The sequence below is a fragment of the Bos javanicus genome, chromosome 16 (genome assembly GCF_032452875.1).
Source record: "Bos javanicus breed banteng chromosome 16, ARS-OSU_banteng_1.0, whole genome shotgun sequence".
NCBI classification, from domain to species: Eukaryota; Metazoa; Chordata; class Mammalia; order Artiodactyla; family Bovidae; genus Bos; species Bos javanicus.
The window spans coordinates 28,544,616-28,569,117 of NC_083883.1; the positions used below are offsets into that span (position 1 = coordinate 28,544,616).

General features: G+C 46.2%; 1 protein-coding gene across 31 annotated transcripts in view; it reads left to right on the plus strand.

Annotated features, from left to right (window-relative positions):
* Positions 1 to 14,082, plus strand: part of CNIH3 (cornichon family AMPA receptor auxiliary protein 3) — a 153,991-nt gene extending 139,909 nt beyond the window's left edge. For 25 of the 31 annotated variants that reach the window (XM_061382329.1, XM_061382344.1, XM_061382351.1 and 22 more), the window contains 3 exons: positions 3,137 to 3,280; positions 7,531 to 7,591; positions 12,135 to 14,082. In XM_061382329.1, coding sequence (XP_061238313.1) covers positions 3,137 to 3,280; positions 7,531 to 7,591; positions 12,135 to 12,428 — 499 coding nt within the window. In that variant the 3' untranslated portion in view covers positions 12,429 to 14,082. Of the gene's footprint in view, positions 1 to 3,136; positions 3,281 to 3,535; positions 3,804 to 7,462; positions 7,592 to 12,134 lie in introns of those variants that run through there. The other 6 variants (XM_061382345.1, XM_061382356.1, XM_061382360.1 and 3 more) reach the window with 4 other exon arrangements.
* Positions 14,083 to 24,502: the final 10,420 nt, after the last annotated feature.

Sequence of the window (24,502 nt, forward strand, 5' to 3'; positions counted from 1 at the left end):
CACCCTGCTTATTTAACTTCTATGCAGAGTACATCATGAGAAATGCTGGGCTGGAAGAAGCACAAGCTGGAATCAAGATTGCCGGGAGAAATATCAATAACCTCAGATATGCAGATGACACCACCCTTATGGCAGAAAGTGAAGAGGAACTAAAAAGCCTCTTGATGAAAGTGAAAAAGGAGAGTGAAAAAGTTGGTTTAAAACTCAACATTCAGAAAACGAAGATCATGGCATCTGGTCCCATCACTTCATGGGAAATAGATGGGGAAACAGTGGAAACAGTGTCAGACTTTATTTTTTTGGGCTCCAAAATCACTGCAGATGGTGATTGCAGCCATGAAATTAAAAGACGCTTGCTCCTTGGAAGAAAAGTTATGACCATCCTAGATAGGATATTGAAAAGCAGAGACATTACTTTGCCAACAAAGGTCCATGTAGTCAAGGCTATGGTTTTTCCAGTGGTCATGTATGGATGTGAGAGTTGGACTGTGAAGAAAGCTGAGCACCAAAGAATTGATGCTTTTGAACTGTGGTGTTGGAGAAGACTCTTGAGAGTCCCTTGGACTGCAAGGAGATCCAACCAGTCCATTCTGAAGGAGATCGGCCCTGGGATTTCTTTGGAAGCAATGATGCTAAAGCTGAAACTCCAGTACTTTGGCCACCTCATGCGAAGAGTTGACTTATTGGAAAAGACTCTGATGCTGGGAGGGATTGGGGGCAGGAGGAGAAGGGGACGACAGAGGATGAGATGGCTGGATGGCATCACTGACTCGATGGATGTGAGTCTCAGTGAACTCTAGGAGTTGGTGATGGACAGGGAGGCCTGGTGTGCTGCGATTCATGGGGTTGCAAAGAGTCGGACACGACTGAGCGACTGAACTGAACTAAACCGAACCTACTAAAATCTGAATTTAAAGAGAAGTCAAATAGAAACATTATGGTGTTGAAATGGATTGAGTACCCACCCAGAGACTTTTCATGTCTGCCTCCTCCAATATCCACAACAAAAAGGTGGGTTGTACACACAGGTCACAAAGACTTACCAAGGTTGAGTCACAACCCAGCATTACTCAGCTGGGACATGGCAGGTCCATTTCTGTAGGGAACACAGGTCATGTCCTTGTCACCTGACGGCTGGCTCTTCTCCCTCTAAAAGTCATTTATCCCAAAGTTCTTCAAACACTTCGTTGTTAATCCAGGGTATCAAAAATGTGATTTATTTGCCGAAGTTTGGTTTGTGCACTGATTCTTAGGGCTCTCACCCCTCCAAAAGGAAGGGAGGGAGAGCCAGCCATGCCGTTACACTTGGAACGTTTCCGTGTATAAGGAAGTGACTGCAATCTTCTTGCCAGTAGGAAGTTAGCCTTATGTTTTTGAATCCCTGACAGATCTAGCCTAGTTCTGGCAGTTTGTAAGTACCCAGAAAAGGAAAGAAAAAGGATTGAGGAAGGGAAGTGTCCTTTACAAATCAGAGTCCTTGAACCCCCCTCTCTTTCCTTTCTGCCCACCTCTCCTCTCCGAAGGTCCAGCCCAGCGATGTTTCTAGGGCAGTTAAAGCCCCCTCTGCTTAGCTCTCAGTTCGCTTAATTGCAAGTAGAACAGCAGGACTTTTGTTCAGCATCTGTTCTTTGAGATTATTTGGACCCATCACTTCACACAGTTTTCACAGCAGCCCTTTGGAGTAAGCAGTTTCAGTCCCATTTTACAGATGTGGAAGTTGGGGTTCAGAGAGGTTAATGGCTGACCCGAAGAAGCTCAGTCCCTGAGCCACTCAGCCCCCCTGCCACCCTTGCCTCCACTTAATGATGTCACCTGGGAACAAGGCCACAGCAAAAGCAAATAGGTTTTGAAATCTGCTCCAAGGAAGAGGAGCGGTGAGTGGCCTGGAGGGCTGTGAGCTGGCAGATGTCATTGAATCTGGCTTGTGATTTCCTCTCGGCACAGCGTGGATGACAGATAATGTCAGCGCAGTCCTCTGAAGGGGATGAAGAGGGAACTGAAATACCAGCTCCGGGAGTTGCTGCGTTACGGGGATGCTCTTCAAAGCCGGTGTGATTAAGCCCATCAGACCCCTCGCCTGGTCCTCCATTTCCCTCGAGGACCACGGCGGGACCCAGAGCCTCACAGGAGCCACTAATTTGCACCCGGCTTCCTGATTCCCTCACCAGGCTGACAAAAAAGCAGCTGCAGAGCGATTTCAGCTGCACTTTGTTCTCTGGCTTTGAATGAGGTGCTGGCTGAGACCCTGGGGGCAGTGTCTTTGTAAGGGCCAGACAGATGGACAGCCTCAGGGGCAAGACTCACCTCCTGCCTGACCACTTCCCGAGGTCTCACCCAGCACAGCTGGAGTCTCTCCCCTCCTGTGAGCACAGCGGGTTCACACTGCGCCAAGGCGATGTTTTGAAGATGACACCAAGTCTGCATTTGCCCCCTCCTCCCAGCGCTCTCTGGGTTCACCCCGTTTCCCTCTGGAGCAGCTCTCTCCCTGCAATGGCCGATGTTCTTTTTATAATTTTCGTCCTTCTCTCAAGGAGAAAATTACCTGTAAACTCCTCTGCACTCAAGTGGGAATGTGATGTCCCTTCCAGAGTATCCGGGATTTTAAAAGAGGGTCTGGGAGGAGGATAATCCAAAAGGAATTAATGTTTAATCCGAAGTAATGAATATTTATGGTAAAATTATGGTACAGCAACACTGGGAGGCAGAGATGCAACTGACGTCCACACACACCTGTGCCCCTGGTGATGCCCAGATCTGTACACATAACAGACACCACCCCCCCCCGGCCTGCCCACAACACAGACCACCCTTCACCCACCCACATCCCTGGAGAAAGGAGGCTCTTCCTGGTACCTCCCAAGTGACATGGTTTCCTTCTGTCACCTGTGTGTGGGGCGAATGTGACGCTGGTGGATCTGCATACTCGGGTGTTACCACCTGCTGGAGGATAGTGGTTGAGCCACTGTTTAGTGATTCCTGGGCTGTATTTTGGGCAGTGATTCTGGCAGAATGCAGATGACTGCTTGGCAGTGACTCCTCAGAGGGAAGCCAGGCATCAGGAGGACTCAGCCCAGGTGACTTCCCATGTCCCTCCCAGGTCTCAGAACCGATGACGGCCTGTCTGCTCTCCCTGCAGGTATTTCCACTGTCCAGCAGACAGCTCCGAGCTCGCCTATGACCCACCGGTGGTTATGAACGCAGACACCTTGAGTTACTGTCAGAAGGAGGCGTGGTGTAAGCTGGCCTTCTATCTCCTCTCCTTCTTCTACTACCTTTACTGGTGAGTTTCTGCTCTTCTTTATGGATTTGACTCCTGTAGCAAGTGGAGGGGATATCAGGCCTTTGAGCATTGGAGTCCTGGCCTGTCAGGGACGGTTGGAGCCATCTAACAGTTTCTGTATGAAGGAGAGGGAGGGGCACAAGGTCCTACCTTGCCAGCTGACAGGTGCAGCCTTTGAGCTACACAGTGAAAACACATTCTGCCAACCCCTCTTAGGAGATTGTTGGTAAAGTGCACTTGGTTTCTCCTCCATAGGGCTCCCTGCCCCCAGCAGCTCCACAGCTCAGACAGTCAGTTCACCAGTGGCCGTGGATGCATAGCCTCATCGCCCCTTGACCCCCAGTTTCATGTGAAAGCATTCTTGGGAACCATAACAGAGACCCCCTGGGGCAGTCACGCTTCACAAATGGGCATTTTGGGTCCTTAAATGCTTATACTCACAATTCTCCCAGTATTATGTAACACCACTCTAATTAAATAAAACATGCTGACTTTGTAATTCTGTTTCGAGAGTCTCCCCTCTTTTCACTTCACTTCTGAGTAGAACATCCTAATGAAGTGGATAGCTATAAACAGACTGTCTTGTGGTTTGATTCCCCAGGAAGTGCCTTTTCTGAAAATGTCTCCTCCTCCTTCTTGTTCCTTTTGGGCTCATCCCTGAGGTGTCTCACCTGTCACTTTGCTCTCCTGTCCCTCTCTGCACCAGGCCACAATATCTCCAGGTACCCAGCGCTATCCTCAAAGTGGTCTGGTAGGCAGTAGCTGGGCGAGGAAGAGGGGCCTGCCTTGGAGTTTGGGTTAGGCTGGGGCAGGCGGAAAGCAGCTGCATTTACCCAGTATTTAAACAACCCAAACAAAAAGTGGGCAGAAGACCCAAACAGACATTTCTCCAAAGAAAACATACAGATGGCTAATAAACGCATGAAAAGATGCTCAGCATTACTCATTATTAGAGAAATGCAAATCAAAACTATGATGAGGTGTCACCTCACACTGGTCAGAATGGTCATCATTGAAAATCTACAAACAATAAATTCTGGAGAAGGTGTGGAGAAAAGGGAACCCTCTTGCATTGTTGATGGGAATGTAAAGTGATATAGCCACTATGGAGAACAGCATGGAGATTCCTTAAAAAACTAGCAATAAAACTATCAAATGACCCAACAATCCCACTATTGCACATATATACCCTGAGGAAAACAACAGAATGGGAAAGACTAGAGATCTCTTCAAGAAAATTAGAGATACCAAGGGACCATTTCATGCAAAGATGGGCTCGATAAAGGACAGAAATGGTATGGACCTAACAGAAGCAGAAGATATTAAGAAGAGGTGGCAAGAATACACAGAAGAACTGTACAAATAAGATCTTCACGACCCAGATAATCACGATGGTGTGATCACTGACCTAGAGCCAGACATCCTGGACTGTGAAGTCAAGTGGGCCTTAGAAAGCATCCCTACGAACAAAGCTAGTGGAGGTGATGGAATTCCAGTTGAGCTATTTCAAATCCTGAAAGATGATGCTGTGAAAGTGCTGCACTCAATATGCCAGCAAATTTGGAAAACTCAGCAGTGGCCATAGGACTGGAAAAGGTCAGTTTTCATTCCAATCCCAAAGAAAGGCAATGCTAAAGAATGCTCAAACTACCACACAATTGCACTCATCTCATACGCTAGTAAAGTAATGCTCAAAATTCTCCAAGCCAGGCTTCAGCAATACATGAACTGTGAACTTCCAGATGTTCAAGCTGGTTTTAGAAAAGGCAGAGGAACCAGAGATCAAATTGACAACATCCGATGGGTCATGGAAAAAGCAATAGAGTTCCAGAAAAACATCTATTTCTGCTTTATTGACTATGCCAAAGCCTTTGACTGTGTGGATCACAATAAACTGTGGAAAATTCTGAAAGAGATGGGAATACCAGACCACCTGAGCTGCCTCTTGAGAAATTTGTATGCAGGTCAGGAAGCAACAGTTAGAACTGGACGTAGAACAACAGACTGGTTCCAAATAGGAAAAGGAGTATGTCAGGGCTGTATATTGTCACCCTGCTTATTTAACTTCTATGCAGAGTATATCATGAGAAACGCTGGACTGGAAGAAACACAAGCTGGAATCAAGATTGCTGGGAGAAATATCAATAACCTCAGATATCCAGATGATACCACCCTTATGGCAGAAAATGAAGAGGAACTAAAAAGCCTCTTGATGAAAGTGAAAGTGGAGAGTGAAAAAGTTTGCTTAAAGCTCAACATTCAGAAAACGAAGATCATGGCATCTGGTCCCATCACTTCATGGGAAATAGATGGGGAAACAGTGGAAACAGTGTCAGACTTTATTTTTTTGGGCTCCAAAATCACTGCAGATGATGACTGCAGCCATGAAGTTAAAAGACGCTTACTCCTTGGAAGGAAAGTTATGACCAACCTAGATAGCATATTGAAAAGCAGAGACATTACTTTGCCAACAAAGGTTCATCTAGTCAAGGCTATGGTTTTTCCTGTGGTCATGTATGGATGTGAGAGTTGGACTGTGAAGAAGGCTGAGTGCCGAAGAATTGATGCTTTTGAACTGTGGTGTTGGAGAAGACTCTTGAGAGTCCCTTGCACTGCAAGGAGATCCAACCAGTCCATTCTGAAGGAGATCAGCCCTGGGATTGCTTTGGAAGGAATGATGCTAAAGCTGAAACTCCAGTACTTTGGCCACCTCATGGGAAGAGTTGACCCATTGGAAAAGACTCTGATGCTGGGAGGGATTGGGGGCAGGAGGAGAAGGGGATGACAGAGGATGAGATGGCTGGATGGCATCACTGATCGACGGACGTGAGTCTCAGTGAACTCCGGGAGTTGGTGATGGAGAGGGAGGCCTGGCGTGCTGCGATTCACGGGGTCGCAAAGAGTTGGACATGACTGAGCGACTGAACTGAACTGAACCCTGAGGAAACCATAACTGAAAGAGGCTCATGTACCCCAATGTTCATTGCAGCACTATTTACAGTAGCTAGGACATGGAAGCAACCTAGATGCCCATCAGCAGATGAATGGATAAAGAAGTTGTGGTACATATATACAATGGAATATTACTCAGCCATGAAAAGGAATGCATTTGAGTCAGCTCTGATGAGGTGAACGAACCTGGAGCCTATTATACTATGTGAAGTAGGTCAGAAAGAGAAAAACAAATATTGTATATGAATGCATATATGTGGAATTTAGAAAGATGGTTCACATTTGCAGGGTGGCAGTGGGGACACAGGCATAGACTAGACATGTGGGCACAATGGGGGAAGGAGAGGGAGAGACGAAAGAGCAAAATGGAAACACGTACATTATCATATATAAAATAGACAGCCAGTGGGGATTTGCTATGTGACACACGGAGCTCAAACCCAGTGCTCTCTGACAACCTCAAGAGGTGGAATGGGGTAGGAGGGGAGTTCAAAAGGGAGAGGACATATGTATGTATACCTATGACTGATTCATTCATGTTGATATATGGCAGAAATTAACACAACATTGTAAAGCAATTATCCTCCAATTAAAAATTTTTAAAAAGCCAAGCCATGCTTTGAGCTAAGAGCTTGATGTATATTGCCTAGTGTATGAGCTAAATGTTATTATTGCCCTCATGTTGACAATGAGAAAACTGAGTCTGAGACATTAGATCATTTTCCCACAGTCACAGCTCGTAGTGACAAAGCTGGAAGTCCCTCTCAAGTTCAGTCCCAAAGACTGAGCTCTTAACTGGTGGCTCTTAGAAAATCTTTGTTGTTGTTTAGTTGCTTATTTGTGTTTGACTCTTTGTGACCCCATGGACTGCAGCACACCAGGCTTCCCTGTCCTTCACCATCTCCCAGAGTTTGCTCATACTCATGTCCATTGAGTCAATGATACCATCCAACCATCTCATCCTCTGTCACCCTTTTCTCCTCCTTCCCTCAATCTTTCCTAGCATTAGGGTCTTTATCAATGAATTGGCTCTTCCCATCAGGTGGCCAAAGCATTGGAGCTTTAGCATCAGTCCTTCCAGTGAACATTCAGGGTTGATTTCCTTTAGGGGAATTTTTAGGAAAGTCTTTATCGAAATGTGGTCTTTGGATCTTCTGCCTTAGGATCAGGGGGTGAAGAGGGTGTGCTTTTTAACAGAGCAGATTCTTGGTCTCAGATCTGCTGATTCAGAATTGCAGGGCTACACATCATCCTGGAGATGCTGCTTGGTCCACCTCCTCTCGTCTCTGCATCCGCAGGGTCCAGAAGACTCAGAAGCGCTGCATCTATAACTCCTTCTGGAATAACTCAGCCCTGGAGGTGATTCAGAATATTCTACCACATTCTTTTTTTTTTTTTTTTTTTTACCACAGTCTTGTTGGAGTCAAGAGTTGGTTCAGGCTCAGGGTGACACTTCTGTCCTCTTCCTGGATAGAATGTCCTGGTCCATTGCCTATTTCAATTTGAAAGGAGCCTAAGGGTCTCTGAAGCCTCTCTGGAGCTTTTCAAGGTGCCCAGCAGATTGGCCCAAGTGTCTTAACGAAAGCTGGCTCAGACTGCTTTTTATCTTGGGAAGCCTGCAGAAGGTGACTCAAGGTTTCATGGGCTTAGCGATTTGCTCACCTTGGGCTAACAGAGAGGTTAGGTTTCCTCGCTGGAGTGTGCTCAGCTTCCTTGTGGGCCTGTGGGCAGTCCCTGCTGCTGAATCACAGGCGAGGGGCCTGGCCCCAGAGGCAGTGTTGTCCCTCTTCAAAGCCAGCAGAACAAGGAGAGAACTTTCCCCCGATCCTGCCCTGTTCACTGGGGATCCGCTTTAGTCTGGATGGCAGATCAAGCTCCCTCATTTCAGTTTTGTTGCAGTAACTGCTGGAATGTAAGGTGCTGGAGGGAAGAAGGCATAGGAGTCCTCATGACTTTGCTTTCTGTCTGCTGAGCTGTGGGGGCAGTGCTGGGGCTCCTGCCTGTTAGATGGCTGTGATCATCCTGTAACTGACCATGTTCCAGACATTCTGTCTGATTGTCTGTCCTTTAGTTCAGTTTGACTCTGCCTTTATGTTACATTCGTTAATGACTTTGTTTGCAAAACAAAAGGGGAAACAACTGCTTCTCCCGCCTCACTGTGACCCTGGGTGGCAATCAGGGTTCTGCCTTCTTTGTTGAATCTGACTTCTTGGTGCTCTTCAGAGCTCCTTACAGACCCTGTTTCTCATATCTCAGGGGCTCCCAGCTCCTTAGATCCAGGGCTTGTGGTGAGCACAGGACTGTCAGTCCAGGCCATTCTCACAGGGACAGAAGGGGACCCATGTGCACGGAGAGCTGCTTCTGAGTCAAGCACAATGACGGACTTGAGTGACAGCCACTGGGAACCCTGTAAAGGAGGGGCTTTGGATTTTACAGTTTGAGGTTCCCGATGGGTTCCTAATGACATCATGGAGATTAAGAAATGTGTCGAAGGTCCTAACTGACAATTAGCAGTTGACCCCAGAGCCTGGACTCTGCCCCCTATGCCACGTGAACCACCCCAGCATCCAGTGCCACCCCCTCCTCAGGTTGTCTTGTGGAGCAGGAGACCTTTGCAGGTTACATGTGATGGGGGTTGTGCATGTGTGCTAAGTCACTTCCATCGTGTCTGATTCTTTGCAAGCCTATGGACCGTAACCCACCAGGCCCCTCTGTCCATGGGATTCTCCAGGCAGGAATACTGGAGTGGGTTGCCATGCCCTCCTCCAGGAGGTTTTCCTAACCCAGGGGTCAAACCAGAGTCTCTTTCATCTCCTGCATTGGCAAGTGGATTCCTTACCACTAGCGCCACCCAGGAAACCCCACGATAGGGGCTACTTATTTAATATTAATACTTTTTTTCTCCTTTGCTTTTTGCGTCCCTTCTTTTCACAGCTATATGTAAAGCCTCCTCAGACAGCCATTTTGCTTTTTTGCATTTCTTTTTCTTGGGGATGGTCTTGATCCCTGTCTCCTGTACAATGTCACGAACCTCCATCCATAGTGCATCAGGCACTCTGTCTATCAGATCTAGTCCCTTAAATCTATTTCTCACTTCCACTGTAAGGAATTTGATTTAGGTCATACCTGAATGGTCTAGTGGTTTTCTCCACTTTCTTCAATTTCAGTCTGAATTTGGCAATAAGGAATTCTTGATCTGAGCCACAGTCAGCTCCTGAACTTGTTTTTGCTGACTGTATAGAGCTTCTCCATCTTTGGCTGCAAAGCATATAATCAATCTGATTTTGGTGTCGATCATCTGGTGATGTCCATGTGTAGAGTCTTCTTTTGTGTTGTTGGAAGAGGGTGTTTGCTATGACCAGTGTGTTCTCTTGGCAGAACTCTATTAGCTTTTTCCCTGCTTCATTCTGTACCCCAAGGCCAAATTTGCCTGTTACTCCAGGTGTTTCTTGACTTCCTACTTTTGCATTCCAGTCCCCTATAATGAAAAGGACATCTCTTTTGGGTGTTAGTTCTAGAAGATCTTATAGATTCTGGGCTCCAAAATCACTGCAGATAGTGACTGCAGCCATGAAATTAAAAGACGCTTACTCCTTGGAAGTGGAGAAGGCAATGGCACCCCATTCCAGTACTCTTGCCTGGAAAATCCCATGGCTGGAGGAGCCTGGTAGGCTGCAGTCCATGGGGTCGCTGGGAGTCGGACACAACTGAGCGACTTCACTTTCACTTTTCACTTTCATGCATTGGAGAAGGAAATGGCAACCCACTCTAGTGTTCTTGCCTGGAGAATCCCAGGGACAAGGGAGCCTGGTGGGCTGCCGTCCATGGGGTCGCACAGAGTCGGACACGACTAAAGCGACTTAGCAGCAGCAGCACTCCTTGGAAGGAAAGTTATGACCAACCTAGACAGCATATTAAAAAGCAGAAACACTACTTTGCCAACAAAGGTCCGTCTAGTCAAGGCTGTGGTTTTTCCAGTGGTCATGTATAGATGTGAGAGTTGGACTATAAAGAAAGCTGAGCGCCGAAGAATTGATGCTTTTGAACTGTGGTGTTGGAGAAGACTCTTGAGAGTCCCTTGGACTGCAAGGAGATCCAACCAGTCCATCCTAAAGGAGATCAGTCCTGAATATTCATTGGAAGGACTGATGCTGAAGCTGAAACTCCAATATTTTGACCACCTCATGAGAAGAGCTGACTCATTTGAAAAGACCCTGCTGCTGGGAAAGATTGAGGGCAGGAGGAGAAGGGGACGATACAGCATGAGATGGTTGGATGGCATCACCGACTCAATGGACATGGGTTTGGCTGAACTCCAGGAGTTGGTAATGGACAGGGAGGACTGGCATGCTGCGATTCATGGGGTCACAAAGAGTCGGACACAACTGAGCAACTGAACTGATTGAATATTAATACTAATGCTAATATTAAAATCAAAACCAATAGAAACTGGTTAGTCCAGTGAGGATTCTGCCTGTTCAGCATAAAGGCCTTTTAAAATTAAGGGTGTAAACCAGAATGATACTAATACCTAAGGAGCACCACCCTCCTAACCAGTTGCTCTGGGTTGTGCCTGCCTCCCCTCCTGTTCATTTCTCTCACTCTGGTTATGTTATTTATGATGTACTTGATGGCAGAGACTTCATCTGTTTCATTCATCTCTGTATCTGCAGTGCCCTGGTTGTGCCCAGCACATAGTAGGTGCTTGCTCAATCCTTATTATTGCTACAGCTTAACTACACCCTCCCTCAGTGCAGTGGATGGGGCTGCATACTCCATCATTGTTTCCCAGCACTGAGAATAGGGACTGGCACTCAGGAGACGCTCAATAAATACTGAATGAACGCGGGAAGGAAAGTGAGTGAACACATACTGTGAGGCTCAGTGTTATAATGGAAGGAGCACTGGTTTTGGTTTTGGGACGTGGCTCCTCGCCTTGCTGTGTGACCTTGAGTGATCCGCTTTTCAGCGACCCCTGTATTTCCCCATGTCAAATAAGACCGCTCTAGCTCCAGACCTGACCGGTGAGGCTCTGTGAGCATGAGGCGTACCTCGTTCTCAAAGGCAGAACTTGAGCTTCTCAGAAGGGCCTTGTTGGGGCTTTGCAGCTGGAGAAGGTTAGAAGCAAAATTCTTCAGTTTCATTGTCTTTGGTTTTGTTTCTTAGATTTTCCTTTCTTCTCTCTATATTGTAAAAGAGTTGTTTTTCTTTCTGCCAGATAGAGTGTATATTTTGGTATAGAAACTTCTTCCTTGTTGCAGAATTAGCTTGCAGCCCTTTCTAAGAGTACAGGGATGTGTGACCCCCTCCTCAGTGGTGTTAGAACACCACCGTAAGACACATACTCTTAATGCATGTTTAATGCCTGGACTTTGTTAAAAACAAGAGGGCCAGGGAATTAACCAGCTACGAATTCATTTAGTTTGTGAGCCCAGAGGGCCTGTGTTCACACACACGTCCCTACAGTCATGATGGTGAGCTTCTCCCCAGCACTGACATATTAACCAGCATAATCTGGGAGCCCCTGGACATGGCCATCACATATGCATGTGGCAGCTGGTGGCATAAAGAATCCACGGCACCCCGGACCCCTGGGGACCTGTCCTGCAATTGCAGAAAAGAGGAATAGCAGCCATAATCATTATCCTGTTGAGAATAGTGAGAGACGCTCAGAGCAGTCATATCTCTCATCCAAGGGGCACAGTGTGGCCTCGTAACAATGGTTACACGAGGTGGGAAGTAGAAGAGGGAAGAGTTTGGGGAGCAGATAAGTTGCTCTAGTGACAGGAATGAAAAAGAAGCCAGGGGTCTGGCTTCTGGAAGGTGCCTCTTTTAAGGGCCGTCTAAGTCCTTTGCAGGCTCCCACTAATGCCATCTTTTTTCCTCTTCTTTTTGCATCCAGCATGATCTACACTTTAGTGAGCTCTTAACTCGAAGACCACGCACATTCACAGAGACTGAGATGGGAGAGGCCCGAGGCTGTGCAGTCCATCCTGCTGGTGACGGGAGCAGGGACCAGTGTGGGGATGTGACAGACAGAGATGGGCAGATACTCGGAATTGGGAGCCGGAAGCAGGCAGCAGCCAGCGCCCGAGCCAGCCCGCTGTCACACATGTGGTCGCCCTGTGTACCAGTCTTCCGCGTTTGCACCCCACACTTGGCCTGTAGATCCCTTCTGGGCAGCAGGGGCATGTGAGGTGATGAAACACGAAACCTCTTCTGAACGAGAATTGCTGCTTCCTGAATCCCCTTTATTGAAAGGCTCCCTGAAGTTCATGCTGCGTTCCTGGTCTGTGGGTGTGATGGCTGGAAGGCTGGAGGGTGCCCTCTGAGGAACTGGGTGACCCAGAGTCAAGGCTGCATCTGTGGGACAGTTTGAAGATCTCAAGGATGTCATGGACTTACCTGAGACACTTGCGTTTCTTCCAAGCCCTGGCCACGCCCTTCACTTCGATGGGCGGGGCCTGGAAGGTGTGCAGACTTGCCTTGGGCTGTAACCAGCCTTGAGTCTGCAAGGGTGTCTATTTTTCTGCTCTGCTTTGTAAGAGCCCAGTGATGTTGGGAACTGAGTTTGGGGGCGGTATGTTGGTAAAGAATTATGGCCAAAATCAGGAGTGGGGGCTGGGAAGTGGGAAGGGGGGGAATTGTAGGAAAAATGATTTTTTAAAATACTGATGACATGTTCAAAGTGTTAATTCTTCGCCACCACAAACTGTACTGTTTTGTTGTCATCCCAAACGATCACAGGGCCATTGGAGGCGAGTCAATTAATCAACACTAGTCAAAACTACTAACTTTTAAGGCTTCCCAAACAGTCCCGAGGCCAGAAAGAGCTGGTGTGGCAGTTCTCTGCTGTGGGCATCCGACTGCTGAGAAGTGAGACAACATAACTATAGCTGCATTGATGCTGCTGCATCATTCATGCTGTTTGGTTCAACACGAGGACATTAGTTCATTTAGAATTTTCCATTCGACATTCTCTCCTTCTTGGGTAGGAGTTGTACTCGGGGTTGTAAATAATGACAAGGCTGAGATTTTTATTATGTTTAAATTGGGCACCATGATTTTGACCTTATTCCCCCAACTTCCCTTCTTTTCTTGTGTTTGACATACACAGGCTATTTATACATGTACCAGCTTCCATCTGAAGTCTGTGACTCAGGTTTATGAATGGTGTTTGTGTAACATGTATTCTGTGTTTAAAATGCTGAGATTGCTTGAGTGTCTCGCCTACCTGGCTGTCTCATTTTAAACCCGCTACAGGCTGGCTTCATCTCTATATAGATGGTAAACTGGTAGGTGGAGAAAGCAAAGTTTCAAAAAGACACGTTGCTTCTAAAAATTCTACAGAAAACAAAATGCAGATTTATGCTTTGAGGTTGAAGGTATGAAACCAGAGGATTCAAGGCAATATTTTTGGGATCAGGCTTCCCCTTGGCTGAGTAACTGTGGTTGGGGTGGAGAGTTTCCTTTAGGGCTGGTTAGTATCATTTCTGATTCGATTCCTGAGATAACCGGCTACCTTCAACCAGAGAAACCAGTCCTGGGTTCCAGGCTGCAGACAGCAGATCTGATCCTACTGCCATCTTGCAAATGCAACTGAGAGCAGAGGATAAATGGTCCGGGAGCTGTTGTTTGTTTTTATACTTTGCCTCTTTCCAAAGCAATTTGAAATGACATAATAGCAGATACAGATGTGAAAAGACTGTTAAAATGTAAATAGCAACTTCCAACTTAAAAAGGAGGAGGACACAGAGATACGGGGCTTCCTGAGGGACTCTGTTTACTGGGATTGAGTGTTAAATATGATATCATTTCTCTTAACAGTAAATAATAACAATTCACATTTTCATAGTGTTTTGCATTTTACAGACTGTTTTTACATCTCACTTGACTTTCCTCACATTCCTATGACGTTGATATGATTCTTTTTCCCATTTTCTAAGTGAGGAGACTGAGGTTCAGAGAGGGTAACTGTCTTACCTATAGTCACACAACAGTCCCAGACCTGCCTTTGACCCCAGGTTGTCTGACCTTAAACCCCATGTTCTTTTCATCACACCTGAGAGCTGGGAAAGTAGCTAGGATCCTATTAAGTTTTGATTAACATTAACTTTCTGAGAGAAGGAGAAGATTTTTAAAACAGAGTTATAGAGGAAGCACCTGATTTTCTTTATTTTCATGGGCCAGCCTCAGACTTGCTTTATCATGGGCAGTTCTTCTCTAAGGTGGTTGTCTAAAAGCTTTTAAAAACTTCAAATGTCTCTTGGGCAGTTCTTATGTTTATGAAAGAGAAACATCCAAATATTTCTCCCCCACGAGTTGTGACTGTGAAGAAATGCCAGTGGTTGTTGGGAGTTTGAGCCAATTTTCAATTCCTGGGAGAATTATGATAAGATCAGAGTAAAGTACACAGTTGGTGGAGCCATTTTGTGTGCTGAGCTTTGTGCAAGACCTCTCCCAACTCTCACAGTGATCCTACATGGCAGGTTGCATGTTCTCAACCCCCAGTTTACAGGTCAGGAAAACAGGGAGGCTCAGGGCAAATGAGTCTTTCTTGGATGAACAGCCAGACCAGAGCTTAAGGCTACAAATAAATGGCCAGATAATAGAAATAGCTTAGTAATTGAGGAGTTGGGCATTATTCTATAAGTTTCATATGCTTCTGTCTGATCCTCATGAGAAAACCATGATGTCGATATTATCTCTGCTTTATTGATGAAAAATGTCCAGAAGATGAATCACTTGCAGAGACCCAGAGCTATTTAATAGTAAGGGGTGTGTCTATCGCTACAGCTGGAACTGAAGCCCAGGTCTACCTCTTCTCACATAGTTTTTCCTTCTTGAGTATCTTTGTCACTTGTCATTTATCCCACAGAAATTACCAAAAGGAGGAAGGAGGGTGAAGCGGAAGAAGCAGCACCCTGGATCAGTCACAAAATGAATGTCACCCTTGGGTGATGGAGAGCTCTTCCTACCAAGCATGTGTCTGAGCATCAAGGAGGAGAGGCACAGATGTCACAGGGGGGCATCCATGCTGACCTGGTGCCCATTGCCTTAGGGAGGCAGGGCTGTAGGCTTGGTGTGGCTGTGCCCTAAGGGTCAGAGTGGCACCTGGCGGGGGAGGGGTGTCATTTAATTTTACTTTTCACTTTCATTAATGAAGGGAACAGTGGCACCCTCTGCACTGACATTATAAAGATTAAATGAGTTCACATCTGCAGAGAATCTAGAAGAGTGCCCGGCACATGGTAAACACAGCTCTTTGTAGGAGGTGGGTCTTGCTCGCCATCCTTTTCTCTGCCTGGTGCCCACCCAGGCCAAGGTCTTCTAATGGGAGGGAAGTAACCTGGCCATGGGAAGGAGTGGAGATTCTTCTACCCAGCAGCTACCCCCCATGATGTTTCCATCTGTAGTCCCCTAAGTGGAGGTCAGGCTGGGACCTGATACCTCTTTTCAATGCCATGTTCTCTGGCCAATCATGATAACAACTGCTGTCGAGTATTTGCCCTGTGCCCGGCATTGTGCAAAGCATTTGACCTGCAAAGTGTCACTGAATCCTTACAACAGTGCTGTGTGGCAGGAGCTCTTCCTGTCCCCAGTGTATAGTTGAAACACTAAAGCTCATAGAGGTTAAACAAATGAGCAAGTGTCACAATTACTAGGAAGTCACAGAGTGTAGACTCCAGCCCAAGTCTAGCTTCGACCAGTTTTTTTTCAAGCACTCAATTTATCAACACAAAAATCCAAGTTGGAAAACAAGGCTTTTACAAATTGTGCAACAAAGGAAAAGTTTTTGCCCTTGGGCTCCAAATTCTAATCCTATCCTGACTGGATGACCTCTCTGAACCTCAGTTTCCTCCTTTGCAAAACTGCTATGATCCCTCCCATCTTAGGGGAGCTGTGAGAGTGAGAGACAATGGACAGAAAGTGCCTGGTTCAGTGCCCACGCTTCATAAATGCCCAATGAATTGCAGCCGTAATAATACAATTTATTAGGCAAGTGATCTGGAAAATCCCCTTTGTTTCTCTGCTTTTCTGTAAGATGGAAACAATTAAGCATAAGGAGTTAAATGAGGAAATGCGGATAGACACCTCAGGTGGTTCTGGATCTCAGCAAGAGCTCCACCAATGATCATGGGATTCACCTGAAAAGGTACATAAGATACTGTGACTAGTATCTCTTCATTAAAAAGAGAACCTCACAAGAGCTGCCAAAACTGCCAACAAGAAGTCACATCAGATTGGAGCCGAAAATTTCCATTCAGCTGCACTCGGTCAGACTCTGCCCAGAGTCGACAGAGCCACAGCTCCTAAGCTGTGGCAGTGCCTGGCCCCCAGAATTGGGCTGGGTTCCTTCTTCTCAGAGATGTGGGGCAGAAATACCCAGCTTCTCTTCCTATCTCTGCTTCTGCTTTCTCTGCCTACCTCTTGGGCAAGCTGAAACCTCTCTCCAGCTTGTCTGGCACAGTCTGAGGACACATGCGTAGGGGGTGCAGACAAATCTGGGTATTAGTCAAGGATCTGCCACCACTGTGTGGCTTTGTAGCCTCGGCCATTTTTGCCTTCTTGCAAGAGACGGCAAGGGAATGAGAGAGTAGAAAACGGGATGAAGAAGGGAGAAGAGAGGAGGCGTTATCCTGAAGTGTGGCTCTGCTCACCTCACAGGTTTCACAGTGAACAAGTCCCCGTCAATGACTGTTGCTTGTTTTAATCTTTATTTTTATTTATTTGGCTGTGCTGAGTCTTAGTTGTGTTGTGCACAATCTAGTTCCTCAACCAGGGATCAAACTTGGGCCTCCTGCATCGGGAGCTCAGAGTCTTAGCCGCTGGACCACCAAGGGAGTCCCTGAATGACTTTGGGTGTGTGTTAGTCCCTCAGTTGTGTCCAGCTCTTTGTGATCCTATGGACTGTAGCCCACAAGGCTCCTCTGTCCATGGAATTCTCGAGGCAAGAATACTGGAGTGGGTATCTGTTCCCTTTTCCAGGGGATCTTCCCAACCCAGGGATCGAACCCATGTTGCCCACATTTCAGGTAGATTCTTTACCATCGGAACCTTCAGGGAAGCCCAAATAAATGACTTTGTAATAGAAAGCATTTGAGCACCGGATCTTGTAAGAGCTTCTTAATCTTTCTGAGACTCAGTTTTCCCATCTGTAAAGTGGGGATAATACCTCCTTTTGAGAGAGGTTACGGTAAAGTGATTATGTATGTAGAGTGTGTACAGAGAGCCTATCTCATACTGGGTGCTCAACAGATCTTGCTTCTCAGAGCTCTGCTCCACTCCTCCTCGCTTCACAGAGTTGAAGGGAGGATTATGTCACATAAGACGGTAAAACGTTTCTCATAGTAGCACATGGCAACATTCAATGAATCTAAGCTTCCTTCCTCTCCACCCTCCATCCTGGGAGCAGAACCGTCCCAGGCATGGGTAACAGAGCTCAGCTCTCTCAAGCAAATCTCCCCTCTCCTTCCTATTTTTAGGCTTCGTAATTGCACCAGTGTTGAATAAAGTTGTCACCATTATGACAGTTTTGTTCTCCTACATAAGAGATGAATGCAACCAGCAAAATGCTTTGACAACAATTAATTGCGCTCACGCTGTGTCATTGCACAGATCTGTTTCATAACCTTTTCTTTTCTTGGACTTGGGCTGCTCTGTTCTAAACTGTGTGCCGGCAAATGAAGTTTAGATCTCAGAGCTGCCTCTGCTGCAGAGGACGAGGCAGAAGGCTGTTATTGCTGTAGGTGTTTGAGGAGGCATCCTGGAACATGCCCTCATCCAGGCAGAGGGAAGTGTGAGCCGAGAGGAGAGGTGATTCTTCAGGACACAGCCAGGTGTTTCTGGGGAAAGATGGGACAGGTGTTAGTGTCTTCTTGATTAGGAACCAGGAGCTGTCTTGTTGCCAGGAGCTCTGCATGTGATGCAGTTACTTTGCATAGTGGCATTTGCAAGGGAGAAAGCATTCATACTGACATCTCTGATTGGGTTTCAATTATCAATCCACTCACAACTGGGAAATAGATACAAGGTCAATACAGCCACAGAATACTATCATCCATGCTTTGCTCCACCACTGCTATGATCTTCTCTACTGTTAAATTCTGTTAAATTCTGCTGAGACAGCTCTGGATGCCCCAGGAGTGTCTTCCTGTGCTGTGAACTTGACCGCTTGGACACCTTGTGATGCCCACCTTTTCTTCCTCCCCAGCTAGTAGTGTGCTTGAGCTGGCTCATACAGGCTTATGAGAACCGATCACTACATTTTTAGGGATTTTGCTAAATGGTTGTTAAACACAGCTATCATTAACACTGGTTATGTAAGCTTAGAGTTAAATTCATTAAATTAAAGGCAATGGCACCCCACTCCAGTACTCTTGCCTGGAAAATCCCATGGATGGAGGAGCCTGGTGGGCTGCAGTCCATGGGGTCGCTAAGAGTCGGACACGACTGAGCAACTTCACTTCCACTTTTCACTTTCATGCATTGGAGAAGGAAATGGCAACCCACTCCAGTGTTCTTGCCTGGAGAACCCCAGGGACAGGGGAGCCTGGTGGGCTGCCCGCTGTGGGGTCGCACAGAGTCGGACACGACTGAAGCGACTTAGCAGTATCAGCAGCAAAACAAAGGTAAAATCTAGTCAAAACTCATCACCTCCTAATTATTTTATTACGTTTTGCTGTGATCTATGCTTCTGAAATGATGTCAGTTGCATCTGTGATGGAAACACTGTGTAACAGCACACTAGTTTGCACCTCCTCCCATTTTTGTGTCCAGTGATGTCCCAGTTTAGCTTTCAATCAGCCATGCTGGGAGGATTTACACCACAGAATTTGGCAGATGCTACAGAAGAGGCCCGAAATTGAGGAAATTGAGGAAATTTTCTAGACTCTACAAGGTACAGACATCCCTCTCCGTGGGCTGGAAATCACAGCGGAATCCAATGCCTGGCCTATGGACCAGATACCTAAGAGATGGCTTAGAACCCTGCTGCCTGGGCAACCAGTCTTTAAAATTAGCAGTTCTTCGTATTGATTAATATTTCACAATTAGATTAAAAATGGGGCTTCTCCAGTGGCTCAGTGGTGAAGAACCTACCTGCCAATGCAAGAGAGAAAGTTTCATTCCTTGGGTTGGGAAGATCCCCTGGAGAAGTAAATGGCAACCCACTCCAGTATTCTTGCCTTGCGAAATCCCATGGAGAGAGGAACCTGGTGGGCTACCGTCCATGGTGTTACAAGAGTTGGACACAACTGAGGGACTAAACAGCAACAACAAATTAGATTAAAATAACTGCACTATGGTATCTAGCCCTAACTAACTAACATGGTTGCAAGTGCAGTGGAAAACTTAGCACTGAAGAGCCAGCGGTGGCTGTAGCACTTACCTCTTCTAGGTAAAAATAAGAAACTGAGGCCTGATCACATTCCTCATTTGAGACACATGCCACCTAGGTATGGGTTACAGGGGGAGAAGCTCCATCACAAGTTTCAACTTCACAGCTCGGAGAAACCCACTGCCTTCTAGACCCGAGTGTTCAGCACCCCTTGGATGATGATACTTTCTAGGGAGCTAAACAGAGGGCACCCAAGGGTGCTGGTTCATGGATCAGCATCAGCCTGGAAGGTGGAAGGTCATCCTGAAACAGGTGTTGTGGGGCTTTGCACTCGACTCTGTCCCGTGTGACATTTATTGCTAATGAACTTCCCATGAAGGCACCAGATCCGTTCTGGAATGCATGCATCCCGAGCAGGGTATCTAGAATCCATTTCATAGGACTGGGCACAGAAGCTTCAAGGATACTCTCTTCAAAGAACCGAAGGCTCCAGAAAGGCTGATGGTAGGATTTGGGTGGGGGGAAGTCTTTCCCCACCCCTTATTCTTCATTTGGGGCTGCAGCAGTTCCTTCTCAGTGAGGACTCTGAAGAGGTGTCATGTGGTACCCATGGAAACTGGGCTGAGTGCATCAGCAGGCTTTCCTAGACCTACCTGGGCAGAACCTGCAGTCATGAGCATCACAAGGGATGACGGTCTCTGAAATGCAGCAGGAGAGACTCAGAGAGAGGTGTGGGACAGAGCTCTCTGGGCTCGATGGTGACAGAGCAATGAGTATGTATTATGGGATGGAATGGGTTCCACATATGGAACTAAACATTGCAAGTAACATGAAAAATTTGGGCTTGCTCCAAACTGGACAATGACACTAATGATAATCCAAATAATTTGAATGTAAGAATAAAATTGAAAGGGTTGAATTGAGTATCACGTAGGTTATAAACTCTTTGAGGGTAAGTATTTATTTCAATAGTTCCAGAGTTAGGCTTAGTCTTAAAAGTGTTCTCAGTCGCTCAGTCTTATCCAACTCTTTGCAACCGTATGGACTGTAGCCTGCCAGCCTCCTCTGTCCATGGAATTTTCCAGGAAAGAATACTGGACTGGGTTGCTACTTCCTACTCCAGGGGATCTTCCTGACCCAGGGATCCAACCTGTGTCTCTTGGGTCTCCTGCATTGACAGGCGGATTCTCACCACTGAGCCACCTGGGAAACCCTTAGTCCTAAACAGGCCACAGTAAATATATGTTGAAGTAAATTGAAATTTGGATTGCTTTTAGAATCAGCAGGAGGCAGAGATAAGTCCTACAGTCAGTAGGAATCACTGTCCTGGGAGGAATGTAGGAGGGAAGAGTGTTAAAACAACGGGGAGACCCGCGTCCTGGAGAGGTCTTGCTGGTTCAGTAACAGGAAAACAGGCAAAGACCCAGACAGAGCGTCTGCAGGTTATTTACCCCTGCAAAGCTCCCTGGGCTCACTCTCCTCCAAATCACTGAAAAACACAGACTCAAAGGAGCAGAGACAGCTGGGTCTCCAGAGTAACAGAGTGACTAACACTGAACTCCATCACCTTCTGTACCTGTAACAGTTGAGAAACCTTGGGGGGAAAAAGCCAGGTCTTTCTCTGACTGTTGTTTTTTTGGCTTGTGAGACTCTGGCTCATGGAAGCAGCTATGGGGAGGAACATACAGAAAGCCAAGCATGGTCTCCTGGGTACCGGGCAGGTGTCGGAAAGCCATCATCGGCTCAGCCCTTGTGTGGTGCTTCTGGCAGAAACAGGGCCCTCATGGCTCCTGCTCTGCCCTCAATCTCTGGGAAATTCTCCCAGCTGGGGCTGTGAGGGGACAGGAGTAGGTGGGAGCAGAGTGAGTGCTCAGGGAGTATGGCTTTCATGCCAATCACTTCTCCAAGGTTGTCCTTTGTTCAGTGTCCAGTTTTTGGGGTGTTGTTAAGTCTGGTCTCAAGGGAAACAGAAGAGAAGGCAGGAGTGAGCTGGGTGATGGATGAGAATGCATTCCGTTTTGATGTTGTGTAAGTCAAGGTGATTCCAGCTGTGGTGCAACAGAGTCTGGTTCTGTTTTTGATGTTTGATTGCTGACAGCTGCCTTCCCCCTTTTCCCATATCTGAGCAAGCTGATAAGAATGTCAGAATGACATTCCCAGTCACATAACACCTGGCTTGTTTGGGAGCCTTCCCTGGTTTCATCCACTAACCACAGTAAAAGCCTGAGTCAGTCACCCTTCCTCACTCTCCTAAGCCATCTGTAGACCTTCTTGGGAGCCTGTCCTGCTTTCTCCTGAAAGATTCAACCTGTGACTAATAGATCACTTCATGCCCTCTTGCGCACACGTAGCATCATCAGTGTTAACATCCAAACCAACTTTGGAGCTGGGGGTTGGTCACCCCCCCCCCACCGCCCCCCCCCCCACACCTACCCAGGAAACCAAAGCATGGTAACACATAAATCCTGAATACAATGGAAGTTTATTTTGGGTTCACATCCTAGTTCAATGCAGGAGTTCCCAGCCAGAGGGACTCCCACGAGCTCATTCAGAAGCCCAAGCTCCTTCCATCTTGTGGCTGCTCAACCTATTCAAGATCTTTAGAATCCTTTCCATGCCGTCAACAGATGGGCAAAGAACAGGCAGTGTCACATGACAGGTTCTGCAAAGTGTCAGTCAGGCTTGGTACTGATCCACATCACTTCTCAACTTTCCTTTGCTTAGAACTTGGTCATATAGCCACGCCTACCCACATGGAACACTGGGAAATGTAGTTGAGGTGGGTTTTGGTGAATGTGTAGTAGTCCCCACCACAGATATGTTGACTCTGAAGATCAATTGGTCATTGAGGTGAGATATTTAAAAGGAAATAGGACAGAGGGGTCTGAGGCAAAAGTTCTGGGCTAGAGTTATGCAATGATAAGTCTAATTTCTAGGCAATGAAAGGGAAAGGGAAAGAAAAGGGAAAAGAGGTTAATTCTATTTATAATTTTCATTTTGTTTGATTTTCGTCTTTGAGGATTGCCTTCTAGAAGCTCACTAGCGTTAAGTGAGGTGTTGACAGGGGGAGAAATAGAGCAGGAAGATATAAAATGCCATCCTTTGAAATTAGAATCAGCAGCTTGTCTACACACACACACACACACACACACACAAGTGAACATCTTTTTTTTTTTTTTTAATGATCTGGCCCCTCCAGTTTCCTGCCCTTCTAAAACTCCAGTGAGATGATGAAGGAAGTGGCAGGCTAATTGGAGAGAAAAGTGAAGGAAAGGCAGAGTAAGTAAAGGAGAGAGGAAATCAGTTTGCTATTTTAAGGCTTAGAATGTGTTCCTATAAGTCATTATGATCTCCTTGCCAGTTAATTTCATTTCAAATGAAGTTAAAAGGTGATCTGATAGGTGTCATTATCTGTGCAAATAATGCATAAATTCAGATGAACTCAGAACCATGATATAGCATGTAGGAGGATTCCAAGGTCTGACAAGGTGATAATTACCAGGACTGCACTGAGGCTGACAGCTGGTATTGGAGTGATTTCTTTTTTACTGAAATTATCTGTGTGACTAGGAAAAAAGATGCCTAAATAAAATTAATCTGCAGCACTTGGCAGATCCATATTGCTCCAGTGCAGACCAAGAGAGCTGTGTGTGGATATGTGTAGAGATGGCAGAGTCTGTGCCTGATTTAGAACTTCACAGTCAGGAGACTCTCACATCTAGCCAATGATGAGAGCTGTTCAGATATGCAGAGCCGAATGGTATGTTCAGTTCCAGAAATCTGGAGAAACCTGAGGTAGAGAATCAGAATACACTTCACAGCCCAAGTCAGCTCCTTTGTAGTAGCTCCTGCCTCGCTCAGGCTGGCGATGTATTGCTGCATTAACTGGTTACATCATTCTGCAATCTCCTCTCCCACTGCCTTGTCCCCAGATGGATGGCAGCAAATGAAGATGGAACATAAGTGTTTGTCTGGTGGACTAGAAAGAAAGATTATGTCTTTTGCAAGCACTAAATGATTGCTTTATGGTAAGTATACTTAAGCTGATGGAATATCTTCTTCAACCTTGAAATATATATAAGCTTATAAAATAAACTCATATGTTTCAGTATAACGATAACAGTGAATGGATAGATAGAATGTATATTAAAAGATTAGTACTTGCAAGTTAATTTATCTATTTATTCATTTGTTTACCACTCATCTATTCCATAAGAATTTAGAAAATATCTGCCATGTACAACACTGAATATACAAAAATGAATAAGATGAAGCTGTTGCTCTCAGCCTTCAAGGAGTTCACACATTTCTCTACCTCTGTCTTCATCCATGCATCTATCCATGCATGCATGCATCCATCAATCCCTCTGTCCATCCATCCATCAATCCAAGATGCCTACTGGGTCTTTAGTGGCTCTCAGAGATTCAGCTGTGCCCCAAGCCTCAGTGTTACAGCTCTTGAAAGTCTGAAAGTCCATCCCGTAGTTTATTTGTGCACTTGATGTTTGTTGTTCCTCCTCCTCTCTGCTCTGTGCTTTCATGCTGCCTGGACAGCCCTTATCCCAACACTTTAGTATGAAAATAAATCCTTGCCCCATCACTGGTTTCCATCTCTCCAATTCACGTGTCTCAATTATTTTGTGAGTTTAGTAACTTTACGTAAGATGGAGGAGAAGCAAAGGAAAGAGTCATGTCATGGAGACTTTGACCTTCACCCCTTTCCTCTCCCTTCTCTCACCCTTTTTGTGTTTCTCCTGAAGATATAAAAATGTATGACTTCCAACCCTCTCTACCCCAACACACACAAACACATGCACACAACTGCTACAATCTCACACTGAGTAAGTCATTCTCTGGGGGCTCAACTTTTACCCCAAGTCAGTTGGTCAAAAGGCACTGACTTCCACGGGGCATGTACTTAAAGGCACCAG